Below are 15,756 nucleotides of genomic sequence, written 5' to 3' on the forward strand. Positions count from 1 at the left end.
GAGTTTAATACTCACTAAGCGCAGGCGGCTGCGAGAGCCGGCTCACTAAGCACGGCGGAGGAGCTACCCCACGTCCGAGGTCAGGGGCGGCGGCCTAGAGTGCTAGGCGCAGGAACAGCCGAATGGAGCTACCCCGCATCCAAGGTCAGGGGCAGCGGCTGGGAGGAGACACCCCGGGTCTGAGGTCAGGAGTGGCTGGGAGAAGCCACCTCGCACCCGAGGCCAGGGGCGGTGACCCTGAAGAGCCACCCCGAGCCCAAGGTCAGGGGCGGCAGCTGGGAGGAGCCACCTACACCCGAAGCCAGGGCCGGCGGCTGGGAGGAGCATCCCGAGGAGCAGTGGCTGCGCAGGCACAGGAGGGCCATTGAAGGTCAGGAATGGCGGTGATAAGGAGATACCCCTCGTCCAAGGTAAGGAGCAGCGGCTGTGCTTTGCTGGAGCAGCCGTGAAGAGATACCCCACGCCCAAGGTAAGAGAAACCCAAGTAAGATGGTAGGTGTTGCAAGAGGGCATCAGAGGGCAGACACACTGAAACCATACTCACAGAAAACTAGTCAATCTAATCACACTAGGACCACAGCCTTGTCTAACTCAATGAAACCAAGCCATGCCTCCGGGGCAACCCAAGATGGGCAGGTCATGGTGGAGAGGTCTGACAAAGCGTGGTCCACTGGAGAAGGGAATGGCAAGCCACTTCAGTATTCTTGCCTTGAGAACCCCATGAACAGTATGAAAAGGCAAAATGATAGGATACTGAAAAAGGAACTCCCCAGGTCATTAGGTGCCCAATATGCTACTGGAAATCAGTGGATAAATAACTCCAGAAAGAATGAAGGGATGGAGCCAAAGCAAAAACAATACCCAGCTGTGGATGTGACTGGTGATAGAAGCAAGGTCCAATGCTGTAAAGAGCAATATTGCATAGGAACCTGGAATGTCAGGTCCATGAATCAAGGCAAATTGGAAGTGGTCAAGCAAGAGATGGCAAGGGTGAACGTCAACATTCTAGGAATCAGCGAACTAAAATGGACTGGAATGGGTGAATTTAACTCAGATGACCATCATATCTACTACTGCAGGCAGGAATCCCTCAGAAGAAATGGAGTAGCCATCATGGTCAACAAAAGAGTCCGAAATGCAGTACTTGGATGCAATCTCAAGAACGACAGAATGATCTCTGTTCGTCTCCAAGGCAAACCATTCACTATCACAGTTATGCAAGTCTATGCCCCAACCAGTAACGCTGAAGAAACTGAAGTTGAATGGTTTTATGAAGACCTACAAGACCTTTTAGAACTAACACTCAAAAAAGATATCCTTTTCATTATAGGGGACTGGAATGCAAAAGTAAGAAGTCAAGAAACACCTGGAGTAGCAGGCAAATTTGGCCTTGGAATGCGGACTGAAGCAGGGCAAAGACTAGTAAAGTTTTGCCAAGAAAATGCACTGGTCATAGCAAACACCCTCTTCCAACAACACAAGAGAAGACTCTGCACACGGACATCACCAGATGGTCAACACCGAAATCAAATTGATTATATTCTATGCAGCCAAAAATGGAGAAGCTCTATACAGTCAACAAAAACAAGACCAGGAGCTGACTGTGCCTCAGATCATGAACTCCTTATTACCAAATTCAGACTTAAATTGAAGAAAGTAGGGAAAACCGCTAGACTATTCAGGTATGACCTAAATCAAATCCCTTATGATTATACAGTGGAAGTGAGAAATAGGTTTAAGGGCCTAGATCTGATAGATAGAGTGCCTGATGAACTATAGAATGAGGTTTGTGACATAGTACAGGAGACAGGGATCAAGACCATCCCCATGGAAAAGAAATGCAAAATAGCAAAATGGCTGTCTGGGGAGGCCTTACAAAGAGCTGTGAAAAGAAGAGAGGTGAAAAGCAAAGGAGAAACGGAAATATATAAGCATCTGAATGCAGAGTTCCAAAGAATAGCAAGAAGAGATAAGAAAGCCTTCTTCAGCGATCAATGCAAAGAAATAGAGGAAAAGAACAGAATGGGAAAGACTAGAGATCTCTTCAAGAAAATTAGAGATACCAAGGGAACATTTCATGCAAAGACGGGCTTGATAAAGGACAGAAATGGTATGGACCTAACAGAAGCGGAAGATATTAAGAAGAGGTGGCAAGAATACACGGAAGAACTGTACAAAAGAGATCTTCATGACACAGATAATCATGATGATGTGATCATTAATCTAGAGCCAGACATCTTTGAAAGTGAAGTCAAGTGGGCCTTAGAAAGCATCACTACGAACAAAGCTAGTGGAGGTGATGGAATTCTAGTTGAGTTGTTTCAAATCCTGAAAGATGATGCTGTGAAAGTGCTGCACTCAATATGCCAGCAAATTTGGAAAACTCAGCAGTGGCCACAGGACTGGAAAAGGTCAATTTTCATTCCAATTCCAAAGAAAGGAAATGCAAAAGAATGCTCAAACTACCACACAATTGCACTCACCTCACATGCTAGTAAAGTAATGCTCAAAATTTTCCAAGCCAGGCTTCAGCAATATGTGAACTGTGAAATCCCTGATGTTCAAGCTGGTTTTAGAAAAGGCAGAGGAACCAGAGATCAAATTACCAACATCCACTGGATCATGGAAAAAGCAAGAGGGTTCCACAAAAACATCTATTTCTGCTTTATTGACTATGCCAAAGCCTTTGACTGTGTGGATCACAATAAACTGTGGAAAATTCTGAAAGAGATGGGAATACCAGAGCACCTAACCTTCCTCTTGAGAAATCTGTATGCAGGTCAGGAAGCAACAGTTAGAGCTGGACATGGAACAACAGACTGGTTCCAAATAGGAAAAGGAGTACGTCAAGGCTGTATATTGTCACCCTGCTTATTTAACTTCTATGCAGAGTACATCATGAGAAACGCTGGACTGGAAGAAACACAAGCTGGAATCAAGATTGCCGGGAGAAATATCAATAACCTCAGATATGCAGATGACACCACCCTTATGGCAGAAAGTGAAGAGGAGCTAAAAAGCCTCTTGATGAAAGTGAAAGAGGAGAGTGAAAAAGTTGGCTTAAAGCTCAACATTCAGAAAACGAAGATCATGGCATCTGGTCCCATCACTTCATGGGAAATAGATGGGGAAACAGTGTCAGACTTTATTTTTGGGGGCTCCAAAATGACTGCAGATGGTGATTGCAGCCATGAAATTAAAAGACGCTTACTCCTTGGAAGAAAAGCCATGACCAACCTAGATAGTATATTCAAAAGCAGAGACATTACTTTGCCGACTAAGGTCCAGCTAGTCAAGGCTATGGTTTTTCCAGTGGTCATGTATGGATGTGAGAGTTGGACTGTGAAGAAGGCTGAGCACCGAAGAATTGATGCGTTTGAACTGTAGTGTTGGAGAAGACTCCTGAGAGTCCCTTGGACTGCAAGGAGATCCAACCAGTCCATTCTGAAAGAGATCAGCCCTGGGATTTCTTTGGAAGGAATGATGCTAAAGCTGAAACTCCAGTACTTTGGACACCTCATGCGAAGAGCTGACTCATTGGAAAAGACTCTGATGCTGGGGGGGATTGGGGGCAGGAGGAGAAGGGGACGACAGAGGATGAGATGGCTAGATGGCATCACGGACTCGATGGACATGAGTCTGAGTGAACTCCGGGAGTTGGTGATGGACAGGGAGGCCTGGTGTGCTGCGATTCATGGGGTCGCACGGAGTCGGACACGACTGAGCGACTGAACTGAACGGCTCCCTTATTCCTCTTGAATCAAGATCAACCTCTTCATCTTGATACTGAAGAACTTCTATGATTTAGCGATGGATCTTGGCACCCAAAGACCTTCTAATTTCATCAAGTCTGTCTGTTTACTGTCACCCAGAACTACCGTATTTACTCTCACCTCCAACTTCTCACAGCAGTTTTCTCCCTGTCTACCCCCTTCACTTGGAATGACCTCTTCCCTTCTGTCCATTTATCCAAACACTACTGCTTTCTTCAATGTATCAGCTAACCTTTCTAAGGACTTCTGGTGCTCCCATTTATATTCTTCATGCATCTACTTTCTGACTAACCATGTTTAATTTGTCCCCAGTTCATGTCTGTCTTAGATTCACTAACTTTTGCATACATATTTTTATTTATATCACAGCTAGATTTCAGCTAAGTGTCTTGAAAGTCAGGAGCCTTGTTTATACTCTGAGACTTTCTCAGCGCTGGTCAACTCAGGGTACATAGCATATGTACATTGGATACTGATTCCCAACACCACCTTCCACATGAAAAAGAAGGAAACTTTCTCAGCTAGACAACTTGGGTGTTTCTCAACTTGAGTCAAGGCATCAGTCTGAAACCTGTACTTCCTATTATACTAAAAGGGAACCATAATAGTATTCCCATTAAAGTCAGGAATAAGCATGAATGCCACTATTTAATATTGTACTAGAGGTGACAGATAATCAACTAAAACATGAAAAAGCAACAAAGGTATATTTATTATTTCCCAAAAGAATGAAAAAAGAAGCCATTAGAACTATCAAGAGAGTTAAGCACTGCCTAAACTCAGACTCATGGTACAAGAATCAATAGCTTTCTTAAACATAAGCAATCAATGATTAGAAAGTTTAATAGGAAAAAAGAGCCTATTTGCAAAAGCAATAAAACTATAAAATATCTATGCCTGGGGGGAGGAAGCCTCACAAGAATGTGCAATCTAAATGAAGAAAAATTACATTACTTTCCTGAAGGACATAAAAGACCTAAATAGGAGATATTCCATATTTCTAACTGGGAAAACATTGTAAGGATGCTATATATGGAAACATATTGTAGGGTTTGCAATACCATTCAAAATCCCAATATAAGTTTCTATTAAACACAATAAACTCATTTTATAATTTGTCTGGAATTATGAATCTGCTTGAATAGCCATAAACATTTTGAACCCAAAGATTAATGAGCAATGACTTGCTATCAAAACATCAAATAAAATTGTGCTATGAAATGGTATGGGTTTTGTGCAGGGATAAAAAGATCAACAGAACAGAACGAATCTGTATAAAAATTTCATATTTGATAAAGTAGCACTTCAAACACAAGGAAAGGACAAACTATTTGACAAACGAACGTGCAACAATGACCAAGCCATTCTGAGAAAAGCAAGCAGACTTGGATTTCTCATCTGTGCTGGCCAGCTCTGGTCTGCCCCTCCAGCCACCGTCTGCATCCTTCCACACCCTGATCTTCGCTGGAGAGGAGAATCTGCGTGGACTCTAGCAATGGGCTCTGTTGTCCTCATAGTTGAAGCCAAGGTCAAAAGGGAAAACTGATAGGGAATCAAGGTTGGGGGTCCCTGTGCGGTCACCTCAGGCTAGTAGCTTCCCTTATCCAAAGGTTTCAGCTCCTGGGAGGTGGTGGTCTTTTCTGTTTATCCTCTGTGTCCTCCCCTTATCCCTTTAGGCCTGGGTGCTAAAGGCTCTTCGCACTTCTTTTTGGCCACATCATTGTCTTCCCAGGTGGCTCAGATGGTAAAGAATCTGAGACCCGGGTTTGATCCCTGGGTCAGGAGATCCCCTGGAGAAGGGAATGGCAACCCACTCCAGTATTCTTGCCTGGAGAATTCCATGGACAGAGGAGCTTGGCAGGCTACAGTCCACAGGGTCAGAAAGATTTGGACATGACTGAGCAATTAACACTTTCATCATAAATGGACCCCTGATTCAACTGATCTTTTGGCAATTCTGCTGAGTGTGCCATTTACCTTCTGTTGAGGCCTACTGATACCATATTACTCACAAAAATAAATTCCAAGAAGATTAAAGACCTAAATTTATTTTTAAACCTATAAAAATATTAATAATATGGGGATATATTTATAACCTTGGCTGTGTAGGGAGATTATTTTTAGACAGGATACAAATCAAGATTCATAAGTGAAAGAATAGATATATTTGATTAAAATCAAAATTTCAAATTTCTGGATGATGAAAGCAAAGTTAATTATGATGATGAAAGCAAAGAAAGGTAGAAATATTTGAAATTTATAACAAATTGTTATTATCTGTACTGTATAAGGATCAATTTTAAACATAAATTTATAAAATCATATATTTATAGACATTTATATATAACATTTATATACATTTTATATAAAATATGTAATATAAAATATATTTTATACATAATATACAAATATATTTATATATAAATATACAGAAATATATGTGCTGTGTGCTTAGTTGCTCAGTCATGTCTGATTCTTTGCAAATCCATGTACTTCAGCCTGCCAAGCTCCTCTGTCCTTGGGGATTCTCCAAGCAAGAATATTGGAGTCAGTTAGCATGCCCTCCTCCAGGGGATCTTCCCAACCCAGGGATCAAACCCAGATCTCTCGCATTGCAGGTGATTCTTCACCGACTGAGCCACCAGATTTATATATAAACATCAATTAAAAAAAAACTATCAGAAAAGTGGACAAGGATTGAATGGCCATTTGCAGAAAAGAGAAATGGAATAAACATTTGAAAAGATTCTAATATTACTAGTAATTGGGAAAATAAAAATTACCAGAAAATGTCACTTTTAACTATCAGATTGGCAGAACTTTAAAGAATGATAAACATCAAGAGTTGTTAAGCAAGTAAGGAAACAAATTCTCTTGCTCACAGTCAGGGAGAGTGTTTAAGTTGGCAAGCTTTTTAGAAGAAAATCTGGCAGTGTCTATTAAAATTATAAATGTGTATCCTTTATGATCCTACTTCTTGGCAGCTACCGTGGACAAAAACTTGCATATTTGCTCAAGCAGGCATATATAAGGATGTTTATTATAGCATTATTTGTAATTGTAAAAGACTGGAAACAATCTAAATGTCCATCAACTGTGGAATAATTAACACATTTTCACAGTAGATTATATGCAACAGTTTAAAAAGAGAGATAAACCCATATGTTCTGACCTGGAAATATCTCTAATACATTTTATTTAGTTAAAATCCATTCAATTTCAGGACATCATGCAGACCATGATAACCATTTATATAAAGGGTACTTATATGTTTATTTATATATTAATACATATAAATCACACATTAAAGTCTAACAAATACACACCAAATTGATATCTATTGCTACTTTTGGGTAGAAGACTGTGGGATTTATCGGGAGAAATGTCAGGGATTTTTCACTTTTTTTGTATTCTCTGTTTTTCCGTATTTCACTATTTTCTATACCATGTGACATTTTTCAATGTGAATGTATTTACATTTCACCTATAAAGTCATTATTTCTTTAGTGAGTGGTTGTAGGTTATATTTAATTCCTTCAGAAAAAGATGAAAGGAAGAACACGGGACTCTAGCATTAAATGGACATGCACCTTCAAGAAACTGCCTAATTCACTGGGACTTGTGACCTCCTGCATGAAAAGGGGAAGTCTGTTGTGAAGATTAAGTTAGACAAAAACTGCTAGATGTGTAGCTGAGTTCACAGTAGACAGAAAGTATTGGTTGTCCCTTTCTCTGTCCTCCATTGGCCTCTGAGAACCTTGAGGGCCAAGATCTTAATCTCAGTTGCCTGTATAATATTGACACCTGTGCAAACAGAAGTTCAGTTACATTTACTGAAAGAATGAGTGACTGAACAAGCCTCATTTGTTCAATGTTAATTTATAGACATATGTTCACATATGTTCATTTTTAATGTAAACGAGGAGATGACTTTCTGGCTTCCAACAGGAAAATCAAGTATGTCCGGTTTATGAGAACAATAAATCAAAGAAAACCAGACATCTATGCCAAAGGGATAGAGTTTTAGAGAAAGTGAAAGTGAAAGTTCCTCAGTCATGTCCGACTCTTTGCAATTCCTTGGACTACACAGTCCATGCATGGAATTCTCCAGACCATAATACTGGAGTGGGTAGCCTTTCCCTTCTCCAGGGTATCTTCCCAAACCAGGGATCGAACTCAGGTCTCCCACATTGCAGGCAGATTCTTTACCAGCAAAGCTACCAGGGAAGCCCTTTGAGCAAGAAGACTCATCAGATAGATCTAATGTTGGTGAGCCCCAGTCTCTGTGGAGTCGTAGGGCTGCCATGGACAGGGGTGTGGGTATAGGAAAGCCAGGTTGAGAACCCAGTATCCAGCCTAAGAGGCTGAATGAATACACTAATGGACAAAGGCCAGGGTGTGACAAAAGAACTCTGATCCCCAGCCTCTGCAGCAAATGGCCTAGGAAGCCAAACCACAACCTATGCAGCCATGAGTCCAGCATGGTTAGGACTTGGTCAGTGATGCCAGCTCTCGAATTCTTGCCCCCACTGCCTCCTCTGTTTCCAGCTCAGGACCAGTTAGAGAAAGCCAAATATGTTCTCCAAACCAACCACGTCAGATGCTTCATTTCTAGTTAGCCTGCTCTCAATTTCCCCACACCAAATATCTCCAGTCAGAAAGTACCTAAATCTTTTCTGTTTTTTTTTTTTCACTATAAAGCTTTCCCACTCCTCACTTGTCTTTGAGTCTCTGCCAGATTCTAGAGATGGCAGCTGATTTCCCTTGCTATAGAGCAACCTCTGAATAAATAGCTTCTGTTCTCATTTCAGTGGTCTGCATTTATTTCTACAAGGCCTTCGCCCACATTGCAGCTAGATACTAGATTCATATTATATATGGAGTTTATAGTTATATATAAATTCTACTGCTAAATTTAAAAAATCACCAATGCAGATTAACGCCCAAAGTCAAATTTCTCAAGGAATGTGAGAAAAGATGCTCAGTTTGCATTAAACTAAAGAAAACAATGATATCCATACAGATGGTAGCAAAGCCAGGCCAAATCCAGGGCTGAGTCTGGACAATGGACAGAGGCTCCAGCTATCTCTGTGGGTTTTTTTTCTTTTCCCTCCATAATCCAGGCACAGTTGGATCAAGAAACTTCAATGACTAGAGAGCCTAGGTAAAATCCCTTCTTATCAGTCTCTTCTCAGGACCAGGCTGGACTTGTAAGTCTTCAGAAATGTTCTGCCAGAGGTTCAAACAAGTGAACCAAATACATACATAATGCCTTGGGGGATCTAAAGAAGTGGAAGATGGTTGGGAAGTTCCCAGCTCCTAACTTCAGAAAAGTGTTTCTTAGATGTTGGCATTGGAGCCTTGTCCATCTACCCATGACTATTGGCCTTCTTAAATCCTAAACTCCCCAGCATCACTCTATAGAGCCTTTAAATATATTTAAAATATGGTATTTAAAATAGGTGATAACTGTATTTCTCAAACTGCTGAATGTTAATAGATGTCTCAGCAAAAAAGGAACTTTGCAGTCAAGTTTAGGAAATGTTGGGTGAAACCAAGTTAAACAGATTTCTTTTTGGCAGGACTTTGCAAAACCTTCAGTATATTAATATATGTTGTAAATTGGCAAGAAGGGGATATATAACATACAGAATTCTCCAAACTTATTTAACCATAGAAATTGACTTCCTGCCCACCTGTTTACATCTCCCTGAACATCATTCTATAACATACAATTTTGGAAACACAGGTTTGAGATAATGCTGCCTTTCAGAGGAAAACCACTGACTGGCTAATACTTCTCATCACCTATTGTGACTCACCTAAAGGAGGATCAAGAGGCCCCAGAGAAGTGGTGCAAGAGGGTATTTTTGATGGGAGAAGGAAGAAGATAGGATTATAAAGCTGAGCCTGGGGCCAATGGAAGTTATATTCAGGTCTCAGTCCACTTAGCACAGTTTAAGGATATAGAGCATTAAATTCAAGATGGAGGAAGCCAAAAATTATCCTCAGCAGGGTTGTAATTTTTCTTAACCAGCTGTTGGATTATTATCTCCAGGAAGATAGTGATCAGAAGATCACTGTAAGAGAGGAGCATGGAGATTCAGGTAACTGATACTTTTTATAGCACTTTAGGAAAGATGGCCCATAATCCTGTTTTATAGTCAAGATAATGGAGGGCAGAGAGATGATACAACTTGTCTGAGGCCCCAGGAAAGCCACTTTTCCTTTTGCAGCCACACCATGAGCCACAAAGGGAAGGGGAATGAAGAGTTCCGAGGATTCCAGTGTTCACTTACTTTAGAATTACACAGCCAGTTCCTGCAGGTGGCGCTATCCAGAATACCTGGATCCGCGTCCGCCTCCGTGGGGTGCTTTCTGTGACGGCAACCGGGCAATTACTCATAAACTGTGTTTCTTCTTCATCTATGATCTGTGGAGAACCAGTGGAAAATAGACACGTTAAAAGGCAATGTCACTTTGGGAACTTGTCGTGTTGACAATTCCTTAATTTTAGTTTTGAATCTGTCATTTTCTGTTAGCAGTTCTATATCCCCAGGACACCAGAATACTGCCTGGCACAGAGTCCCACTCAATGTTTGTTCACTTAACATAAAGACAAGAATATAGCTCAGGTTCTCTTCTCTCTGGGACCAGGATCTTATGTCAGCACTTTGAGGGACAGGCCACTAGGTGATGATCTTGCTCACTGATTACAATAACCTAAGGTGGAGGATGGGCAAGAGAGAATCCGAGGCAAACACTATATACCTAGACTTCAGGATTCAATCTTATAATTTGAAATTAAAATGTTAAAAGAAACTCCCCCATCTTGAAGGAAGTATCCCAAAGTACATAGAGTCACCCAGTTTTACGCACTTCTGCAGCATTTCCTATCTTTATTTGTGCCTTTTGTTGGTGTTCTCTCAAGTTAGCCTTCAAGGTTTTCCACAACATTGCAGAAAAGTTGGTAGTCATCCCTATCCCTCAAAGCTGTTTTCACCATTTCTCCTGCTTGCTTCTGGGTCTGCTGCCAGGACTTGCCTATCCCTCTCATAAAACCCCAGAATATTAGACCTGGAAGGATCTTTTGGGGGAAATCATCTAAGTCCAATGGGTCTTAAGTGCCAACCTCAATTGATTGGTAGTAGCCTAGAGAATCCCAGGGACGGGGGAGCTTGATGGGCTGCTGTTTCTGGGGTCACACAGAGTCGGACATGACTGAAGTGACTTAGCAGCAGGCTGTATCATGAGTAGTGTTAATATTAAGAGATAACATTTACTGAGTGTTTAGTATAGGCTAGGCACTAAGCTGAGTACTTTATATGAATTATTCATTAAATTTTCAAATACAATTTAGTGAGACTATACCCATATTGTATTTATTTTACTTAAAAACATTTTTAAAAATTCCTCTTCTTTAGGAAAGCAGTTAAAAATTGTCATATTATATATTTTCATCACTGTTATCCAGTGGTGAAACAAAGACATTTTATTTATCTCAATATTCTTTTTATTCTTCTCTCATTTCTCTTCCATATTTACTACTCACTCATAAGAATTTGGAGAAGGCAATGGCACCCCACTCCAGTACTCTTGCCTGGAAAATCCTGTGGACGGAGAAGCCTGGTGGGCTGCAGTCCATGGGGTCTAGACACGACTGAGCAACTTCACTTTCACTTTTCACTTTCATGCATTGGAGAAGGAAATGGCAACCCACTCCAGTGTTCTTGCCTGGAGAATCCCAGGGACGGGGGAGCATGGTGGACTACCGTCCCTGGGGTCGCACAGAGTCATACACAACTGAAGCAACTTAGCAGCAGCAGCATAAGAATTTAATATATGTTCTTTTGAATATATATATACATATTCAGTTCAGTTCAGTCGCTCAGTCATGTCCGACTCTTTGCAACGCCATGAATTGCAGCATGCAGGGCCTCCTGTCCATCACCAACTTCCAGGGTTCACCCAAACCCATGTCCATTGAGTCAGTGATGCCATCCAGCCATCTCATCCTCGGTCGTCCCCTTCTCCTCCTGCCCCCAATCCCTCCTAGCATCAGAGTCTTTTCCAATGAGTCAACTCTTCGCATGAGGTGGCCAAAGTACTGGAGTTTCAGCTTCAGCATCAGTCCTTCCAGTGAACACCCAGAACTGATCTCCTTTAGAATGGACTGGTTGGATCTCCTTGCAGTCCAAGGGACTCTCAAGAGTCTTCTCCAACACCACAGTTCAAAAGCATCAATTCCTCGGTGCTCAGCCTTCACAGTCCAACTCTCACATCCATACATGACCACAGGAAAAACCATAGCCTTGACTAGACGGACCTTTGTTGGCAAAGTAATGTCTCTACTTTTGAATATACTATCTAGGTTGGTCATAACTTTCCTTCCAAGGAGTAAGTGTCTTTTAATTTCATGGCTGCAATCACCACCTGCAGTGATTTTGGAGCCCCCCAAAATAAAGTCTGACACTGTTTCCACTGTTTCCCCATCTATTTCCCATGAAGTAATGGGACCAGATGCCCTGATCTTAGTTTTCTGAAAGTTGAGCTTTAAACCAACTTTTTCACTCTCCTCTTTCATGTGCATCAAGAGGATTTTTAGTTCCTCTTCACTTTCACACATAAGTGTGATGTTATCTGCATATCTGATGTTATTGATATTTCTCCCGGCAATCTTGATTCCAGCTTATGCTTCTTCCAGCCCAGCGTTTCTCATGGTGTACTCTATGTATAAGTTGTGTATATATAATTTACTTGAAATTACATAGAGTTGTTTTGTATTTTAATATTTCTGTCACATAATCTTTTTTCCCCCAAACTTTTTATTTTGTATTGTATTATAGCCAATTAACAAGCAATGTTGTGATAGTTTCAGGTGAACAGCGAAGGGAAGAAGGGACTCAACCACACATAAACAGATATCCATTTTCCCCCAAACTCCCCTCCCATCCAGGCTGCCACATAACATTGAGCAGAGTTCCATGTGCCATACAGTTCACTTAATCTTATTATGTCAGTTTTACTATATGTGAATGTAACACTGATACTGCCTGCTGCCTAGTACTCCACTGAAAGCATAGACCACATTTTACTTACCATTATCCCACTGAGGGGCACTGAGCTGACTTCCAGCTCTTTTCCTCCACAAACATTACTATAATGCAAATCCTCAAGTTGCTCTGCTTTCAAACCTACATGAGAGTTTCTCAGTAATATAAACCATGTAGTGGAACTGTTGGTTTGAGGTTGTGGGTCTAGTCATGTTAATTTTACAAGTGGTACCAGCTTGTTCTGCAAAATGGGTATACCTATTTATTTTACAAGCTATGCACACCTGTTCCCATTTCCCCCTATCCTCACTAGTACGTGTGATTACTGGATTTTCTAATTGTTTGTTTCCAATCTGATATAAAATAGTAGCATGTTTTCACTTAATACTAGCCGGTTTGAGCATTGCTTGAAGGAGATCAGCCCTGGGATCTCTTTGGAAGGAATGATGCTAAAGCTGAAACTCCAGTACTTTGGACACCTCATGAGAAGAGTTGACTCATTGGAAAAGACTCTGATGCTGGGAGGGATTGGGGGCAGGAGGAGAAGGGGACAACAGAGGATGAGATAGTTGGATGGCATCACGGACTCGATGGACGTGAGTCTGAGTGAACTCCGGGAGTTGGTGATGGACAGGGAGGCCTGGTGTGCTGCAATTCATGGGGTCGCCAAGAGTCGGACACGACTGAGCGACTGAACTGAACTGAACTTGTAATTTATCAGTGTTCTTCTGGGAATTGCCAGCTCAGAATCTTTACCAATGGATTTTTCTCTTTTTGTCGGTTTGTAGGACTTTCTCAATATGAATTGCTCATTGTTGACAAACATCTTTGTGTCACCCAGATGTTTATCCTATATTTGGAATTCTTTAATAACTTTTATCTAGTCAAATTTATCGATTCTTTTCCTATGGCTTACACTTTTTTGGTCTTGCCTAAAAAACTGAGATCAGAAAGGCATTCTCTAATATTTTCTTTCATAAGCTTTATAACTTCATTTTCACACAGGTCTTCAATCCTTTTAGAATTTGCTTTTTAATATCATGGTGTAGAGATCCAAATCTATTTTCTCCATACTGTGAGTTACTTTTTAAAAAGTTATTGAATTTTTTAGAGCAGTTTTAAGTTCACTGCAAAAGTACAGGGAGTTCCCATATACCCCATTCCCATATGTGCCTAACTTTCCCCATTATCAACGTCAGCCACCAGAGCGGCACATTTGTTACAACTAATAAACCTACATAAACCTACACTGATATATCATCACTCAAAGTCCATAGTTTACATTAGTGCTCACTCTTGGTTTTGTATATTCTATGGGTTTTGACAAATGTATAATAATATATATAATAATAATAATAATAATGTATAATAATACAATACATTGTAGTATTGTATTAATTAATTTCACTGCCTTAAAAGTCCTCTGTGCTCTGCCTGTTCATCCCTTCCTTTCCCCATTCCCTGGCAACTACTAAACTTTTGTTGTAATTTTTATTAGTTTCAGGATGTTTTTTGTTGATCTTTCAGATTTTGTTTGTAGACAATCATGTTATCTGCAAACAAAGACAGTTTTATTTCTTCCTTTCAAATCTGTATCTTTCATTTCTTTATTTGTTACATTAGCTAGGATATCCAGTATGATGTTGAAAAGTAATGGTGAGGGGAGACATCCTTGCCTTGTTCTTGACCTTTGCAGCAAAGTCTCAAGTTTCTTACCAATCAATATGATATTAGGTATGTTATTTGTATGCTCTTTATTACATTAAGGACCTTTATCTCTATTCATATTTTGCTGAGAGTTTTTATTATGAATGGGTGTTAGATTTTGTTCAATGTTTTTCCTGTGTATATTGATGTGATCATGTGATTTTTCTTTTGCCTGTTGATGTGATAGATTATATTACTTGATTTTTCAAGTGTTGAACCAGCTTTGTATGACTGGGATAAATCCCACTTGGTTATGGTGTCTATTCTTTTCACATACTGTTGCACTTGATTTCCTAATATTTCATTGAGGAATTTTGCATCTTTGTACATGAGAGATATAGGTTTGCAGGTTTCCTTCTTCTGCAATGTCTGTCCACTTTTGGTATTAGGGTGGTGCTGGCCTCAGAGAATGAGTTAGGAAGTAGAAAATTGGTATAATTTCTTCCTTAAATGTTTGTGGAATTCATCAGTGAACCTGTCTCAGTCTTGTGCTTTCTGTTCTGGAAGGATTTTATTATTGATTCAATTTCTTAAAAAATTTTTTTCTATTTTCTATATTTTTCTATTTCTTATTTTGTGAGTTTTGGCAAATTGTGTCTTTCAAGGAATAGGTCCATTTCATCTAGATCATCAAAATTGTGAACATTCATAAAACACCTTTATTATTCTTTTAGTGGCCATGGGATCTGTAGTGATGCCCCTTCTTTCATTTCTAATATTAGTAATTTGTGTCTTCCCTGGTTTTTGTTCAGTTAGCCTGTCTAAAGGCTTATCAATCTTACTGATCTTTTCAAGAGCCAGCTTTTTGGTTTTGTTGATTTTCTCTGATTTTTTTTCAATTTCATTGATTTCTGCTTTAATTTTTTATTTTTTCCTCCTTATTTTATATATTTTTATTTTCTTTCTTTAGTTTCCTAAAGTGGAAACTTAGATTATTGATTTAAAGTTTTTCTGATTTTCTACAGAGAAGGCAATGGCACCCCACTCCAGTACTCTTACCTGGAAAATTCCACGGATGGAGGAGCCTGGTAGGCTCTGGTCCATGGGGTCGCTAAAAGTCGGACATGACTGAGTGACTTCACCTTCACTTTTCACTTTCACTTTTCACTTTCATGCAGTGGAGAAGGAAATGGCAACCCACTCCTGTGTTCTTGCCTGGAGAATCCCAGGGGCGGGGGAGCCTGGTGGGCTGACGTCTATCGCGTTGCACAGAGCTGGACACG

The 15,756-nt window shown here is 40.4% G+C and overlaps 1 protein-coding gene across 1 annotated transcript in view; it reads right to left on the minus strand.

The window, feature by feature from the left end:
- The window catches only part of SPON1 (spondin 1), a 313,280-nt gene that overhangs the window by 212,063 nt on the left and 85,461 nt on the right, over positions 1-15,756 (minus strand). Inside the window, exon 3 of the mRNA XM_069554328.1 lies at positions 10,073-10,206. Coding sequence (XP_069410429.1) covers positions 10,073-10,206 — 134 coding nt within the window. The remainder of the gene's footprint in view (positions 1-10,072; positions 10,207-15,756) is intronic.

This window comes from Ovis canadensis, chromosome 15, assembly GCF_042477335.2.
Source record: "Ovis canadensis isolate MfBH-ARS-UI-01 breed Bighorn chromosome 15, ARS-UI_OviCan_v2, whole genome shotgun sequence".
In the NCBI taxonomy this organism is placed as follows: domain Eukaryota; kingdom Metazoa; phylum Chordata; class Mammalia; order Artiodactyla; family Bovidae; genus Ovis; species Ovis canadensis.